Source organism: Anthonomus grandis, chromosome 22, assembly GCF_022605725.1.
Source record: "Anthonomus grandis grandis chromosome 22, icAntGran1.3, whole genome shotgun sequence".
NCBI lineage: Eukaryota > Metazoa > Arthropoda > Insecta > Coleoptera > Curculionidae > Anthonomus > Anthonomus grandis.
This window is the reverse complement of record NC_065567.1, coordinates 15,154,791-15,172,314: the sequence shown is the minus strand read 5'-3', so window position 1 is coordinate 15,172,314 and position 17,524 is coordinate 15,154,791. Positions and strand designations below refer to the sequence as shown.

The window sequence follows — 17,524 nt, the reverse complement described above, 5'->3', positions numbered from 1 at the left end:
AATTGATCTTAACGCAAAACAAGTGGAACTTAATTTTCTTGATAAAGAGTCAATACGTGTGTCCCATTTTAACGAGTTGTCAACAGTTAGCCCTAAAAACCTTTACAGAATCAACTTCGTCAATTGTTGCGTTACCAAGTACAAAAGATAGCAAGGTATTTTTATAGGACAACATTTTAGTTTTGGAAATGTTGAGACAGAGAAGATTAGAGTCGCACCATGATTTGATAGTAGTTAAATCACTTGATACGGTTCTATGAAGTGTAGAAATATCCGGTTAAAAAATCCAGGTAAAACTAGTATCATCAGCAAATAAACAGACTTTACCATTAATATTTAGATTAGCAATGTCATTGATAAAGATAAGAAACAAAATAGGGAACGGTTCCAAGTACGGAACCTTGAGGCGCTCCACTTTGTATTGGCTTGAAAGAAGACATAGTCGAATCAATTCTCACAGCTTGACTTCTGTTATTGAGATACGACTTAAACCATTCAAAAGGCGCTCCTCTGAACCTGTAATATTGCAGCTTTTTTAATAAGATGTCATGATTAACACAATCAAAGGCTTTAGAAAAATCACAGAAAATTGTTGCTGTAGGGTGTTGGTTGTTTAAGCTAGAGTATACTTTATTAAAAAGAGAAAACATAGCATCATTTGTGCATTTGTTATTTAAAAATCCAAATTGATGGGAAGTAAGTATTTTATATTTTAGCAAAAATGATAGAAGTCTTTTTTTAACCAATCTATCAATAATTTTTGAAAGTGTGGGAAGAAGAGCGATAGGGCGATAGTTGGAAGACTGATCTTTGTCTTCTCCTTTATGTAGTGGAATTATTATCGCCAACTTAAGGCAGTTAGGAAAAACATCTTTTTGAAAAGACTGATTAATTAAAGTAATAAGATGACATAATGTACATTCGGGCAGATTTAAAAACATTTTGAGAGTAAGTCCATCAATTCCAGAAGAGCCTTTGTTTTTGATTTCCCTAATTGAACTGCAAAGCTCTGGTAACACTACGGGCGTAAAGAAAAAACTGTGGAAATTCTCATTTGCAATGGGAAGATATGAAAGTGGATCATGGGAAGGAGTTATGGTACTCATTAGATTATTTGCCACATTTACAAAATAATCATTAAGGTTCTCAGATGAAGTGGAGATAGTATTCGATAAAGAAGGCTTATTTCTCAAAGCATTAACAATCGACCATGTTTCCTTAGCCACATTTTAAGATTTAGCCAGTCTCCTATTATAGTAAATATCCTTGGCGGTTTTTAAAGTTCTCTGATAAATCTTTTTGTAAAGTCTTACGTATTCATGAAAAAAAGCGCTGTCTGAAAATTTCTTAAGATGAGATAATAAGCGCATGTTTTTAGCAGATGTACGCAAGCCTTGGTCTACAGGGGTTATGTTGCTTCTTTTTAAGAGGTCTCAAAGGAAAGGATTTGTGAGAAAGACTAGATAGCGTTTTTATAAATCTAGAGAATTCTGAATCAACGTCGTCAGAGAGAATATTCCAGTCAGTTGATTGACAAAGGTGCCTAAATAAAAAATTTTTATCCGAGAAAATACGGCCTAATTTGCATGGAACATTTTTACTTTTAGATTTAGTTATGGAAAACTTTGTTAACACTGCTTCATGGTCTGAGAAACCTGAGCTTAAGACAGTACAATCGATGAAACCAGCTCAAAGGAAGATACGACATAATCTATTGTACTAGAGCTGGTTTTAGTTATTCTGGTAGGTGATTTAATGTGCATGATTAAGTCTGCTTCAACTTCAGTTGGACCAATACCATAGGCATCATGGTACCGAAAGTAGAGCCTCCGTAAAGCTTTCACGTCATCAGGAAGTTCCTCTGATGCAAGTGCCAATCGGATGCTGGTGTTGGTATGTCCTTTAAAACATACACTGGAGGGTTGATCATGCAGATAGGCAAGGAATAGCCTAAGAGGTTTTAAGATGGAAGGGCCTCTCAGTCTGGCCAATAAATAGCGATCATCAGTATGGCTACAACCTGGCAAATTGTTGTTGTGACTATGACCAAATGAACGTATCGGCATATATACAAAAGAATATTTAAACTTTTCTAAAGTATGTTATATTGATGTAGCCTCAAAAGATATTAGTTATGAAATCTGTACTATTGAAATTAAGAATATTAATTTTATTAGAATACAACTGCAACAAGGAAAAGTAAATTTAATTTGATTGACGAATTTCTCTCAAATTATAAATGTAAGTAATGCCACAAGCATAACGAAATTTAGCAAAATGCGTCTTATGTTCATAAATAAATTTACAAAAAAAATTATAACCTTTAACCGCAATAAAAAACTACTTATATATTCCCAATTTGTTCTTTTACAAATCAATTAAATCAAATCAAGTACATTTATCACAATTTGTAAAATTTATAAATGTTAAATACATGAAAATAATATTAATTTTAATTAAATGTAACAAATAAGATAGACAAAATAAGTAGATCCTATCTATCTATCACAGACAGTTATGTTATTTTTATTTAATTTTCGAACAGTAATTCACATATAAATAAAAATTTTATTGAAAACATTAAAATCCATTTTTTAAAGTAATGTTAAAAACAACAAAATTATTTGAAAAATAAAATTAGTACTGCCAATGGAAAATCAAAAAAATTTGAAAAAGATTGGAAAATAATAATGAGGTAAAATATAAAAAATTAAAAAAAAAATCAGCAGCAGCAAATGTTTGTTATAACGTGTGTACATATTTGCCATTAGATATTATAAAAATCATAAATTTTAATAAAAAGGGAGTTGTAGGAAAGGCTTCAGAAAAAAATACTGTTCCTATCTTTTTTGCTCCTTTTGTTGAGCCAGAGGTATCTGATTTGATTAATCTCAAAAAGAATAACAACATTTTAGCTTTTTTTCTCCAAAAACTATTTACTTCAGCATCTCAGTTTGGCAACATCTCAGTTGGACAGGATGTTTCCACATCTGATGTCATACAAATGTTTATTGTGAATATAATGGGTGACTTTCAAAGGAAAGAAATACTTACTGCGGTTTCCTATGACCTATCTCTTAAAGACATCGACTGGTTCAATAATTATCCCTATATGGAATAAAAAAATAATTATCTGTAACTACAGTTTAATATGCGGATGATACCACATTTTATGCATTTTCCTCTGAGACCTGCCTGGTTATACTGACAGAAGGAGTACTGGTCAAAAAAAAGTGGTTTAGTAAAAATTTATTGTTATTTAATATAAAAAAAAAGGCCTGACAATAACATTTCATAAAATGCTGTTAAATTTCAATCCGTACCTTGTAACTATTTTAATAAAGATTGACATTTTAACCAACACATACAAGAACTATCATTAAGGCTTGCAAGATTAACCTTTTTAATCAGGAAACTAGCAACATATTCTAATCAAACAATTATTACTAGAACAACATACATGGGGATATTTCAGAGGCAATTACTATATGAGATTCTGTTTTGGGGAAAATCTGCGGATGTTTTAAGTGTTTGTAAACAACAAAAAGCTTAATTAGGGTAATTGCAAAGCTGGCATACATTGAATTATGTAGGATTCACTTTAAAAAACTCCAACTAAAAACAGGGCCTGTACTTTTTATTTTTGAATATTTGTTATATGCGAAACACAACCTATCTAAATATATTACTCATAAAAATGTTCATTCCTATAACACTAGAATAAAGTCTCTAATGGTTTTACCTCAACATCGCTTAAATAAAACACAAATTTTTGTACTTCTATTAATTTATATAATTATCTTCCAAAGAGCATTAAGCTCACGCAGTTAAATAAAATCAATTTCTCTTTGTCCTTACAAATTTTTGGATAAACCACTCGAAATTAAATAATTTAAAAAAAAATTGCTTTGTTTAAGCGTATTTTCCAATGTTCATTAATTACATATGAATATTATTAGAATTAATAGAATTAATTACATATACACATTAATTCTTAGGCTTCGTTTTGAGGTTAAAAACTGCAATGTTTTGACCTGTTCAATTCAAAGATTCTTCTTTTCTTTTTTTGACACGATGAAACTATACATCGTAAATAAAGAAGAGAAAAGTCCTTAATTGTTTGATTCAACTACCCTGTATTATTACATTTAATAAAACGTGTTCTTTTAATTTATTAACTTATTCTTAAATATTATCCGAGTGTATCCTAATATTTAATATTCATTACTCTGCTACTTTAACAAACCTCCAGAGAAAATCAGCGAACCTTTTTTTATTCTAACTAACAAGCATGCCGTCCCGTTTTTAACATAAATGTGAGCTGAGCTTAACTAAATAAGGCTCTTACATTTTTATGTGAACCTTAATTAAAATAAGGGCTTAAAAATAATGTTTTAGTCTCCAGCGGTTAAACTGTCAAATGAATACATAGCTAGTTATAATATAAAATGAGGTACTAGGGATTAAAATGGTCATAAATATAGATAACAAAAATACATGAATTTTAATATGGAGTTCGTACAAATTATTAAACTTAAGTTTATATTAATATTTATTTAGTACTTTAACCATAGTCTCGATATTAGAAAAAAAAGGAATCAAAAAGGAAAATCAACACCTATATTGACAACGTCAAAAACTCTAACCTGGCTTGCATCGACTGTCGTCTGATTGTTTTTGAGGTAAACAACAAAACTAATTAAACTGATTAAAATGTCACAAAACGCGATCCCTTTTAAAGACCCATGAAAAAATTTAGATATGTTCAGAATTTTGTATATAATTTCTTCTGACAGTCAAATCAAGGGAGTATAAGATAACCTAAGTAACCTAAATTGGCGCCCAAATGGGGCCCTTTGAACAAAATGAACTACTTAAAAACTAGAACAAAAAACTAGAATTCTAAACAAACTCATCTAAATTTTCATAACAATATAAAAAAAAATTAAAATATAAACTTATCTTTTATTTTATAGAATTTAACAAGGCTTATTTTACTTTTTTTAGCGGTAACTTGAATTTTATTTAACGATTATTTATTAGATATGAAAGCAATACAGCAACAAAAAACAATATGAAGAATTTAACTTAAAAAAAAACGCCAACACGCTCATTCTCAATCTTCAATTTTGGATCATCTGGTTGACCTGAAAGTGTTTTTCCCAAAATTGGCACTCAATATTTTTACTTGTGTTCCTATTATCCTTTAGCATGTTAAATTAGTATTTCAAAAAATATTGTACAGTTTAGTATTGTTCAGAATCTCATTTTACCCATTTTAAGTAAATTTTTTTTTTCTGCTTTTATAGGCTTAACCGGTTGCTATTTCTATATAGTAGTAGTCTTTGTTAATATCTCAAAGTAAAAAGTATTTGCAGTTAAATACCTTAGTTTCTATTTATTCCGTTATATTTTTTGGTAGAAGACCATTTTTGCCCTTGTTTTAAAATGAGTACCTGTGGCGCCATTCAAGATTCATATTTCAAAACATGAATTAAGGTCATTGGATCTGAAAAAATTATAATTTCAACCAATATAGGTAACCGTGGGATCAAATATATTGTACATATGATCTTGATAAAAAATTGACATATTTAATAAAATTATATTGTTCTTAGTGAACAAACATGTTCTTATTTTGGCAAAAAATGTTACGAAAAGACCATTTACACCGTGGATTACAAATAATAATTAACTTCTTATGAAGAAAAGGAATAAGGCTCACTATAAAAATATGAAAGAGAAAATGTAAGCACACCTACAATACTATAGGCAATTTAGGAATTACACGTACCATGTTATTGCCCGAGACAAAATTACATATTCTAACTTATTCTCTCAAAAATATGAGTAATTGTGTAAAGAGTTCTGAATTTACGTGATGGTGGTTTTCAGATGCAATAGCTATCAATGATTTCTTAACTAGTCTAAATAATAGTACTTTATAAAACAAATAGTCATTCCAATGTAAATTCTTTTTTAAAATTTTTAATAATGGATCAATGAACTTTAATTAAAATAATAAAACCATGACATTCTAAAGGCATTGGGCAGGACTCGTATTACCTAAGGACTTACTTATTTAGTTTCTTATAAGTATAAAACCATAAATAAATATTGTAAATATGTAGATAGTAGTATATTTAATTCTTTTCACAATCTGGAAAAAAGCTATCATACGGCCGTCAGCAAAAGTTAATGATCTCAAAGACTTTAAGGACCTTCAGTCTATTAGTATATTACCACTGGGGTCTAAAATTTTACAAATATTTATTCATTAACAAATTTATCATTTTGTTAATTTTTATAATATAATTCCGAGGTGTCAATACGGTTTTAGGACGAACTTCAGTACCACAATGGGTCTAGTAAACCTTCTTAATAAATGTACAATGAATGAAGGGAACCGGGAAATAACATATTTTGAGTTGCTAGATTTTAGTCGACCTTTTGATACACAAATTCATAACACTCAAATACCGGTGATTTAAGATGTCAAAAAGGAGCATCCCTTGATTATACATAAGAAATAAACTCAAAATTGCCAACAAGCGTTTTAAGAAAACTTTACATGACATACAAAATTATTTGTTGTTTGATGTTTGTTGTACTTCTAAGATGAAATTGTATTTGTGCAACATACTTGTTCTATTCATTCCTGTTTGACTACGATGTTCTTTACTCTGTTTCACTTACTGAAGATTGTGTCTATTCATTACAAAAGCTTTAGAAGTGCTGAATGCGCTTTTCATATCAAGTTCCTTTTATAAATCATATTTCTCCTTACCTACAGAATAATATGATCCGAAATATGAAGAATCGCAGAAAATATGGATACTTAAAATAAAAAAAACATAAAATATTGTTCGCCGAATCGATTACCGACCGTCTTAGATGTTTTAAATAACTTTTATTTCAATACTTGTTTCGTACATATTTTACCTTTTCCGTACGTCTACATGTTACCCCTTGCTTGCCTTATTTTTTTATTTAAATGTTTTAAATTATTCAGTTAGTTATTATACATCTGTATGCACATGAAATTATAATCCCAAATTATATGTATTTATTTTGGATATGTACTGGGTTTTAATTTCAGTTTTTGAGGGGCTATGCCACGCAGGTTTATTTTTGCCTTATTCAAACAGTTTTTTGTTATCGCGGCCTGCCTAATTTATCATATAGTTAGGAAATTGTGTCTAACTAAATGTATTAATTATTACTGTTATTAAAATTTATTTTAAGTTTGAATAATGTGATGCGCTTTGACTTTTATACCATGGCACCATTTAACATCTATGCCTTTAAACATGAAAAAAATAAGGTATCTAAGGTCGGAAAGGTATTCAAAGAAATATAAATTGGAAAGAAAATAAATCTTACGAAACTCTTAGTTTAACAGGAATTTTTTCTATAACGTGTGGAGCTCAGTATTCCTGTATATTTTTATAAAATATAATATACTTTCTCTTAATTAATTTTACTGCTATTCGTTCAATTATGTTAATTCGGAACTTAACTTCCAAATTTAGGCATAATTTAAATGGCTGTAGTGCCCTAAAATTAATTATTGCTGTTAATTTTTAAAAAACTCTCTTATACTCATGTTGAGTTGGTGTAATATGAAAACACAATTTGTGAATGTATCTTTGCTTGCAAAAGTCAGCACTTCTTCTGGATAAAAATAAGTTTTTAATTCAGGTCCCAATCCTGCTATACTATTCTTTCTATTTATTCGTTCAATAATCTTAATCCGAAATTTAAAACGTAATACTTCCTTAATCAGAGAATTAAAAGAGTCGGAGTCATGTGAAATTAGTTAATCTGAGCTTTTATAATATTCCTAAAGCCGCAGTAAGTTGTAAGAAATTGTAAATTGTTATAGTTTGAGCCGAATGTTAAGGATTGAGAGCAGCGAGTGATACTGCAATGATACCCGGCTAAAAAGGGATTAATTTTGATTATGCATATTTAATAAAAAAATAAATGTGCGGAGAAGCACCGAAATAAATTTAAAATTAAAATTGAAAAATCTTGTATTATTCAACCTAATTTTAAAGAAGAAATAAGCTTAAAAAATAGTAATATAATAAGAAAATTAAATATCCTTAAAAGTTATATAAGAAGTACGTAGGAAGATGGGCAGTGAAAACAAACGAAAACAAGCAAAAAAGCAAAGGCAAGGCCGCTTCTGAAACTCATTAAAAATATATAAATATTTTCTGATGGTTGCCAGACCGGCCGGATCAAAATTGACACAAAATACTAATATAAATTTCCCAAATATTGAGAAAAAAAGTTCTTCCAAATTGATCTATACATTTAGGTTGTTTGACAATTTAAAAGTATTACATTTATAAATACAATAAATCTTATTGGTGAAGTGTCCTTAATATTAACTGACAACTTGTTCCAAATGTGTATTCCAATATATTGAAAAGACTTTTTTAAATTCGATGTTTTCTCCGGTGAAATTCTGAACAGGTGTGGATTTATTGTTTTGTATAATGTTAAAAAAATAAATCCCTTGTTTAAGTATGGATGCTTTTTTTAAGTATGGAGGCTCTTCTAATTTATTCATTGTATACATTTAATTATATCTATTTTATATGCCATATCCCATTACGTTTTAAAATGTGGTTTGTCCTTCCTATAGGGTATATTAGCAGAGATACACAATATCATTATAGTTAAGTATAGTTAAGTAGACAGTAACAGAAACTCACAAAGCAAATAAATTTTTTAAATAAGCGTAAGCGATTTTAAATTTAGTTTAAATGTGAAAGGTAAAGTTTAGGCTTCAGTCAAATGTGACTACCAAATTATCTTTTTTTTTGCAATTATTGGCACATTTGTCTCTCTGGTATTAGTTGTTAAAGTTTCAGTTAATTTCTTACATGGTATTTGTTCTGCAAGAAAAATATTGCGCATAACTTAAAGGCATTTATTCATAGATTATAATTTTCTTCTTGTAAATCTTCTTAATGTGTGTCATTTAGAATGTTGAAGACAGTGGTTCATATCAGCAACATAAAGAGAAAAAATCAGAGAATCCAATATGCAGGAAACAATTTTAAAGAAAATATAATAATTCGGTCTATATTATAACAGCACCGTCAGTAATAGGATTAAAAATCTTTAGGGTGAAGACCTTTGTTGTATTTGATTCAAAATATAAATGTAAAATTAATTACTTCTTTGCATAATTTTAAGAAAAATATTTTGAAAAAAGCTGATCGCAAAAACTGCATCGCAGTTAAAAAGAATGACGAGAACATAATCAATCGACTTAATTAGTACAATAATAATATTCTGTATGAGTATTTGTTTTGACGGAGAGGCATAACACTTAATACTGTTGATCTCATACTTGCAAGTCTCTAGAAGACGATTACAGAAACTCTAATAATATCCACATTGTTGCCAAAGTTTACATTTGGAACTAAGTAGTGTAGTTTTAACTGCGCCTTTTATAGAAATGGAAATGACGGCTTGTTTACCACCCGTCCGATAAAAATAAAGTTCATTCCCCATAAAATGTCAGAAATATAGCTATAGTTTGGATGACATTATTTTCACGCTGCCAATACTGGTAAAACCGTAACGTCCAAAAATTTAAACGCGTATTATTACAAGACATATTTTCGCGCGCCAATAAAAACGGTCTATAAAATACTACCTTAATTTACTGAAAAGCTCTAAAGGAAGCTGATGTTTTTCCTTTTTTAGTGATCTTGGTTAACGTAAGAAGATTTAAACTCATCTCAGCATTTTAAAGGCTTTAAAAATGTTTTCTTTTACCTCAAGTATCTTATCTAGTGCATTTTCGAATACTTCGCTTTGCGGGTTATTAGGTGGAATTCTTACTGAGATCTGATTTTCGGACTCCGAAAAGGAAAAAAACTCGTAGCATCGGTTGTAAGACGATGTTATTTTTGCGACTTGCGGAGAGTGATGAAATACTAATGGGCGTTTTATTTTGAAGAAAGCTAGTTACCATTTGTTTCCCGCAAAGTAACATTACTGAACTTTTTAAATGCTGCTAAATACAATTGTTATTTTATTTTCGGGCATACTGAAAGGGCGTTTTTAAGGTCAGTTTATAAAACGTATTTTTTTTGAGAAAGAACTTTTAGAAAGTTCTTGCCTAAGTATTGATATTTAATTACCTTAACTGAACGGTAATTTTTTTTTGCATTTTGCGATTAGGTCCACTCTTTATATTTCTGATCGATTTGGTTTTCGATTAAACAATATTTTTAAAATTACAAACTAGTTTCATACATGAGGTGGTTGATTAGAGAAGATATGTAAACGATGTGCTCTTAAAATAAAATATAAAACTTGACGTTTGATGATATGTTAACCATTAAATACATTAAATTATCAATAAAGAGAAATATCATCAGAAATGTATCAAAAAAGAAAGAATTTTTCAGTATTTGCAGAAAATTAACATAAACTGATCAGGCCATTCTTTTTAACGTAAAAAAACAATTTCTCATTCTCTTAGAAATAGATTGGTTAATACATCATATGATGTCACGTTTGGTTACACCATATAACTACTCAGCTTTGCTGAGACCCGCTGACAAGCTCTTACGGTTTAGCTTGGGAGGGTTTACAGTTGGCCAGCTTGTGCTGGTAGATTGTGAATTTTAAAATAGTGAATCCACTCGTGTGTATCGACAGTGGGAATAAATAAGTTTGCTCAATAAAAAAGATAACACATTTTATAAGAATGAACAGTTTATATGAAGAAGGTACCAACCTTCCTTCCTGGTGGTTCTGGAACTTACTTAGTTCCCCTCAATTTCCCCTCTTATACTAGGTACCTCTCTAAGTCCGTTTCAATTTTATTCAATTAGCCGATTTCTAACAAATATCAGATGAAGGACATCATAAAAAAGCGGATTAAATAACAGTAGATTTATTAGAGCCTTAATAGCATTAAACCTCTATTTAATCTAAGGTTAAGTAACAAAATATATAGTTATCCCAACAATGAGCACATTACAATATAGAGAGTATATACCTTAAACACTATGCGTAGATGGTTGCCTAAAACCATTGTTAAATAACCAATGTAGTATCCAATACTACCAGTACCCAATGCCATCTATGCATACTCTGAGCAAAGGAATGGTACTATCGATTTTTAGGTTTCGGCATTTTATGAGTAAAATAGAATATTAAAATTATTAGATATTAAATTATTCTAACGTAACATTGACATGTAACAATCATATTTTTCAAGAGATTACATTGCAAAAGTTAATAGTATCATATAAATAGCTAATAATCATAATTGCTCTGACTATACAGACAAAAAAATATTAAATATAAGGTATAAAAACTAAAATAGACATCCAGCCAATCCACTAAACAGTTTCTAGGTAATATACATATACCTATTTCAATCATGAACAAATGAAATTATCAGCGACTTCAAGTCTTCCATAAGATTGAAAAAAGTCGTGCAATTAACTAATAGCAGTGCTAAATTAAAAAACACCAGAAAGAACCCGTAAGGCTTTAAAAATTACGCCTAAAAAATCCAAACAGAAAATAAAAAAAATCAATAACTTGTCTCAAAGTTTGCTACTCCTACTGTTTTTAGAAAATTTTCTGTTTTTTTTGTGCGAAATTCTTTTTTCTGTAAGAGTAAAGTTAGGTATAAGCATGTCCTTTGGATTTGGTCTAAAGAAGAATAATAGAAAACTAACAAGAGTCAATCATTAACTTTATATATATGATTACAAAATTCTTGCAGTAACACAAAATCAACTAGAACAGATGCTTAACAGGGTGGAAAAATACTCTGATGATATAGAAATGACCTTTGGACTAGATAAGTGCCGAATTGTAAACATTATTAACGTTAAACTACAACCAGGTGACTTTCAGATAGAAAACGGTCAGATAATTAATGCTATGGACTAAGAAGAATCTTACAAATAGCTAGGCATTAAGCAGCCGCAAAGAATAGACCATAAAACTATAAAGAATGAGCTTACTACTAAGTTCACTGCAAGAATGTATCGACACCTTAAAACAATTCGTAATAGCAGAAATTTGTATAAAGCTATTAATACATATGGAGCCAGTTCACTAACTTAATATTATGGTATGATAGGACTAAAACGGACATCGAAAACTTGCAAAGAAAGGCTAGATTACTCCTAACGCAAGCCAATAAGAATCACCCGCGCAGTAGAATGAACTACGCTACCTCGACGTATGGGAGGAAGACGAATGGCCGACATAGGGAAGCAACTGATTCAGCAAATTAGTAAGTTTCGATCCTTTTTCTTAAGAAACATCAGCCATTCATCGTGCGCTATGTGAAGCAGACCAGTAATAAAAGGAAACAAGATCATTTACTTGAAAATGATACTTCACCAACAAATACTGCCATTAGCGTTTACTCTACTAAAGAAAACATTGAGGAATTCTGGGACGCTCAATGATCAACTTTTAGTGAATGCAACCTCGACACTGAATGGCTGACTGAAGAACGAACAAAGCATCAAACATATAATCAAATGGCTTTTTTACCATTTTCAGTTGACGAGGTGACTAACGTCTACATATAACTACACTTATGTAGCTTTTTTATGACGTTAGTCAATCCATCATCATCTAAACATGGACTACCACTACGAATTATCGTTTTACTACCATTGGTACTTAAGTTATATTAATATTTGAGTTTTAAGTAATAACTTAAACAGAACTTACCGTATTAATTACATTTAAAGTACCATATAAAATAGTTAATCTGCTATATGTGCAAGAAAACTCACTCAACAACAAGGTATAATTCTGCCTGAATCCTAATGAGAATGCGATTTCAACAGCTTTAGGAATAATTTAGACAAAAATCTAATATCTAAAAGTTTAATTTTTTGTGCCTAGTTATGTACAATCACATCTAAGTTCATAAAAATAATCATATTATTGGTGGCACTCAATGTGTTAACTAGGAAATACATATATTTAACTTCACACAGAGAAAAGTTATAGAACGAAATTTTGAAATAAATGGACTAACAAAACTGCTAAAACCGGTAAAAGTCTTTTATTATACAAAAAAGTATACATACATACATCATGCTATACTTACATAAAAATAGTTATTGCAAAAAATTCTATATCTACAAATTTCCTAAAGATAATGAAAACGGCATGAATTTTAAGTAAAACTTTTAATTTTTAATTTATTAGCATTTTAATTTATTTTAAATTTATTAGCAATATGCCCATTAAAATCTAAATTTTATTACTGAAAACGATTATGAATTTATATTATGTATTACTTGGACCGGTTATTAACTTTTTTAAATTATCCCCTCATAAAACCCAAAAAGATAAATGAAATAATTTAAGATGTGGTCATCCTGTCGGGTCATATTTACGTTTCGGCTATACCTATGAACTAACAAGCGACAGTTGACCGAGGCAGTTACCCCTAAAACTCGACGGACTACTTCGGAAGCCATTCATTTTATTTGGCTCCCTAGGCCGTGAATCTAACTGACTTCTACTTATCAAATATTGTGTACAGTACCCATATCAAATTAACCCTTTCCCAGTAAACTTAATGAGCCTGATATTGAGCCCCAGCGGCCTCAATTCAGCCGAAACATAAATTATTCTCAGCTGGGCGGTCTTAACTAATTTAAAATATCTTTAAAGAAAAATTAGTAATTATATTAGATTATGTTTATATAAGGGTTGAATATAATCACATATTGAGATCACGTTGTTTTCTCTCTTATTTGTCTTATAATTAAATTACTATAACCTTTTTAATTAAAATACTAAAAAATTTATTTAGGGAAAATGAAATTAAAAGTGTTTCATATAATTTATGTTACATTTGAATTAAGACAAAGGGCAAAAAAAATATTAAAACCCAATTTGGTAAGCAGTTTAAGAAAATATTGATTACCTAGTAAGCTTTTTATAGTGTTATAGTTAGCCTCTTCCGAACAGAGAAGGCGGACAATAGGCAAGACCTGGTGCTTCTTCGAAAAGGTACTTATTTGGATCTTCAGAATTCGTCGGAAACTAGACCAGGTTCATAGAATGGCTTGCCTCAACATAACGGGAACAATCAGAACCATACCAACCAGGGCTTTGGAAGTTATGCTCTGGAAGTGCCTGACACCCCTGGACATATACAGGGTGTCCCGAAAGTAATGGGACACAAAACAACAGTAGATTCCTTAAATCAAAGTAATGTGATTGAGGTCAACTTGCCTTATCCTAACTTTAATAGTAACTGAAATAAAGAGTGTCAAAAGATTATTTGATTTATCGTTTCTTCCTCATAGGTCCTGAACTAAATGACATACTGACATCTTTTAAAAAGAAAATTAAAATTTCGTATACAGTTTTTGGTAGAGGGCGCTCGTTGCGTTCGTTTTTACTTTTTTAAATATCCTAACCTTTTTATATATTGGTTTAAAAAGTATCAAAATAAATTCCTTTTTTAATTTTACATAAAAAATATATATATAGTATTTTTAGGTTAAATTTCACGAATCAATTAACCTTATAAATTATAATATTAGCTGTATCTGTAAATGCAGAGGTTTATGCGAACACCACCTTAAGGCACTCTCTGGCTTTTTCAAGGGATGATTGAGATACATTCAGATTTCTGTTGCGTTTTAGTGAGACGGCAGAGCAATCGCAAAGTATGTGCTCCAATATCTCATCTTTATAGTTGCATGTCCCATATAATGGAATCCTGCTTAGTTTCATTTGCCTGTTATAAGACGCAGCTTCCTTTTAGTCAAAGACAATTTGCGGATTGCCTCCAGTTTATCCGGGTAGCTGACAAGCTCCATAGATAAATTACAGCCATAAGTATCATTACACCGCTTTTAAAAGCATGCTAAAGTTTGATTTCATTAGTTCTTTGAAATTTAGATTTTTTAATATTATTTATATTTTTATTTAGAAAAATAAAATTTCGTATGCAGTTTTTGGTAGAGGTCGCTCGTCGTGTTAGTTTTTACTTTTTTAGAACCCCTAACTTTTATCCTCGTATATCGGTTTAAAAAGTATCAAAATAAATTCGTTTTTTAATTTTACATAAAAAATATATACTATAATTAAGTCGCTAGGAGCAAGCGTTTTCAATATAATCACCATTTTTCAAAAAAAATTTTAAAATAATATTTATTTACTACTTTGGCAGTTGGCGTTGGAGACAAGTGTTTGTATTATTTATGTCAAACTCTTTGAATGTCATATAAAACTTTTAAAATGAGTAAAAAATTTTTTCTCCCAAGTTCAATCATTTTAAGCAATGCCTAGGCATAATTTGTTTACCAATTTGGTAATAATGTCACATGTTAATGAAGCCATTGTAGCAAACACAAAAAATGAAAATAAAAGATGACCATTTTTAAACATTTTTTGTATTAGACCAGCGAACTTACTAGATTAATTAGACTAGACTAGAGTAACAAAGCCTAACAAATAATATTTAATAGTTTTAAGTCTTTCATGTAAAATAATATAGGTTCTTTTATGGCAAAATCGATTATTATTCAATTTGTTAGTAAAGCAGATGTTTCATAAAAAACACAAACGGTTAATATTTTTAGATATAATGTAGTAGAAAATTATGGACCTAGATATTGGTTAATTTCGTGAGAACGACAGTGCTCCATCTATTCCTATATTCTTCGATTCTGAAATTACGCTTAGAGGGAAAATGTAATGCGATTTACATCTTCAATTTGGGTTGATCTGTAGTAAGTAGAGGCGTTGATTGAAAAGGGAACGCCTCTTCAATCAACGGTAGAGGGCAGTATTGGAAACGTTATCGTTTTTTTTAAATAGTGACTTAGACTTATTATTTCTTTGTAGTACCTCACAAGTACAACTGCAGGAATCACATTACAAAGTTCTGTATATAATCTTTGGGTAGTGGATTTCTTTTATCTTTAGTGTTAAATAAAAAAACCTATACTACTATTAGCTTTATAATGAATTATATAAATTGTTCTTAATTCAGCTAAGGGCTTAAAAAAATTGATGGAGATATACTTATATCTACGAGATTTGTATAAATTGATTTTTTTAATTCATAAAGATTAATTTTGTTAGTTATTGTATCAATAATCTTATGCGATATATTTAATTCATTTCTCTAGCTAGTAGAAGTCATCACTATGTTTAAGGCTTTTGAATAATTTAATTTAATGGCAATCAATTTGTCATAATAACTTAAATTGATATTCACAAGTTTCCGAGAAATACAGCTATCTATTCTTAAAAAAATTAATGCAACTTCCGAAATGTATTTATTATTAAAAACTTTAAAATACTCGTAACTTTAACTAGCATAATTATAGCTAAAGTTGCTAGTTTTATGATAAAATATTTACGTCCTCTCGGGTGTTTACAAAAACAAGTTTTGCATCTTTCAATTGTCTCCAAACACCACTCTATCTATTTGAAATACGCCCGTTCTTGAAACTTTTATATTGTCAGCGCTTGAGAATTTTTAATAAATTGTTCTCTATAAAAGTTGTCAAAAGCAGTTAGAAAATTGGTTGATGAGAAACCCTGCTTTTCCGTCACAAATTCATCGAACCATGCTATTTTATATTGTTCTTGTTCTATATATTTGATTGCAACTATATGTACACAGTGCCTGAAGTAAGATCCGCACTGTTCCTATATCTAATTTCTGTATTCTCGGAAATACGAGAAACGCAGAGTTAATGTATTTTTGTTTGCTGATTAACATAACGTAAACATGAAAATAATGTATACAGAGTGATTTATTATGTTTAGTACAGGGATCTCGGAATATATAGCAGATTCAAACAGTTTGAAATTAGCTGTTTAAATCTGCTATTAAAACACTATTATTAATGCAAGAATGTTATCTTTTACAAATACTGCATAAATAAAAATCTAAAACCGAATTTTAGAGTTTTTGAAATCAAAATTGAAAATCTTATTAACGTAAGTAAAAATCCAATGTGGAATCCATATAAAAAACTAAAGTTGATAATGGTTGCAAAAATTCAAAACGTTGACGTAAAAATCTTCAAGGTGGTTAAAATTAGTTTTATATAGTGCTCCGATGCAAAACTGCTGATTTAAACTTTTCTTCTATCTGCTAATATGTACAGAATCCGAGGTCTGTACTAAAATAACCGTTAAAAAGAGTCACTCTAAAAATTCAACTAAGAAACAAAGTCTCTTTGGCTTAAGGTTTATAGACTAAAGTTAATTGAACGGACATATATCCAAAAGAACATCACAAACAGCATAAGTATAATACAAATAAAAAGCAATTTTGGCACTTACTTTCTTCGGGGACGCCGGGAGCCTGAGGGCACTGAACGCTTTCATACTGGGTCCTTCCATAACTCGCACTATATATGGCTACTCTCTGATTTGGATTGCACTTAAGCTGTATACGTTCGTTTTCGCATACCGTCTTACTCCGAAACTCATCTGAAATATACAAATTTAAGTTAACTAGATT

At 29.9% G+C, this 17,524-nt stretch overlaps 1 protein-coding gene across 1 annotated transcript in view; it reads right to left on the bottom strand.

Moving 5' to 3' along the window:
• The window catches only part of LOC126749218 (uncharacterized), a 504,530-nt gene that overhangs the window by 77,936 nt on the left and 409,070 nt on the right, over nucleotides 1-17,524 (bottom strand). The window contains exon 5 of the mRNA XM_050458903.1: nucleotides 17,344-17,493. Within this exon, the coding sequence (XP_050314860.1) occupies nucleotides 17,344-17,493 (150 nt within the window). The remainder of the gene's footprint in view (nucleotides 1-17,343; nucleotides 17,494-17,524) is intronic.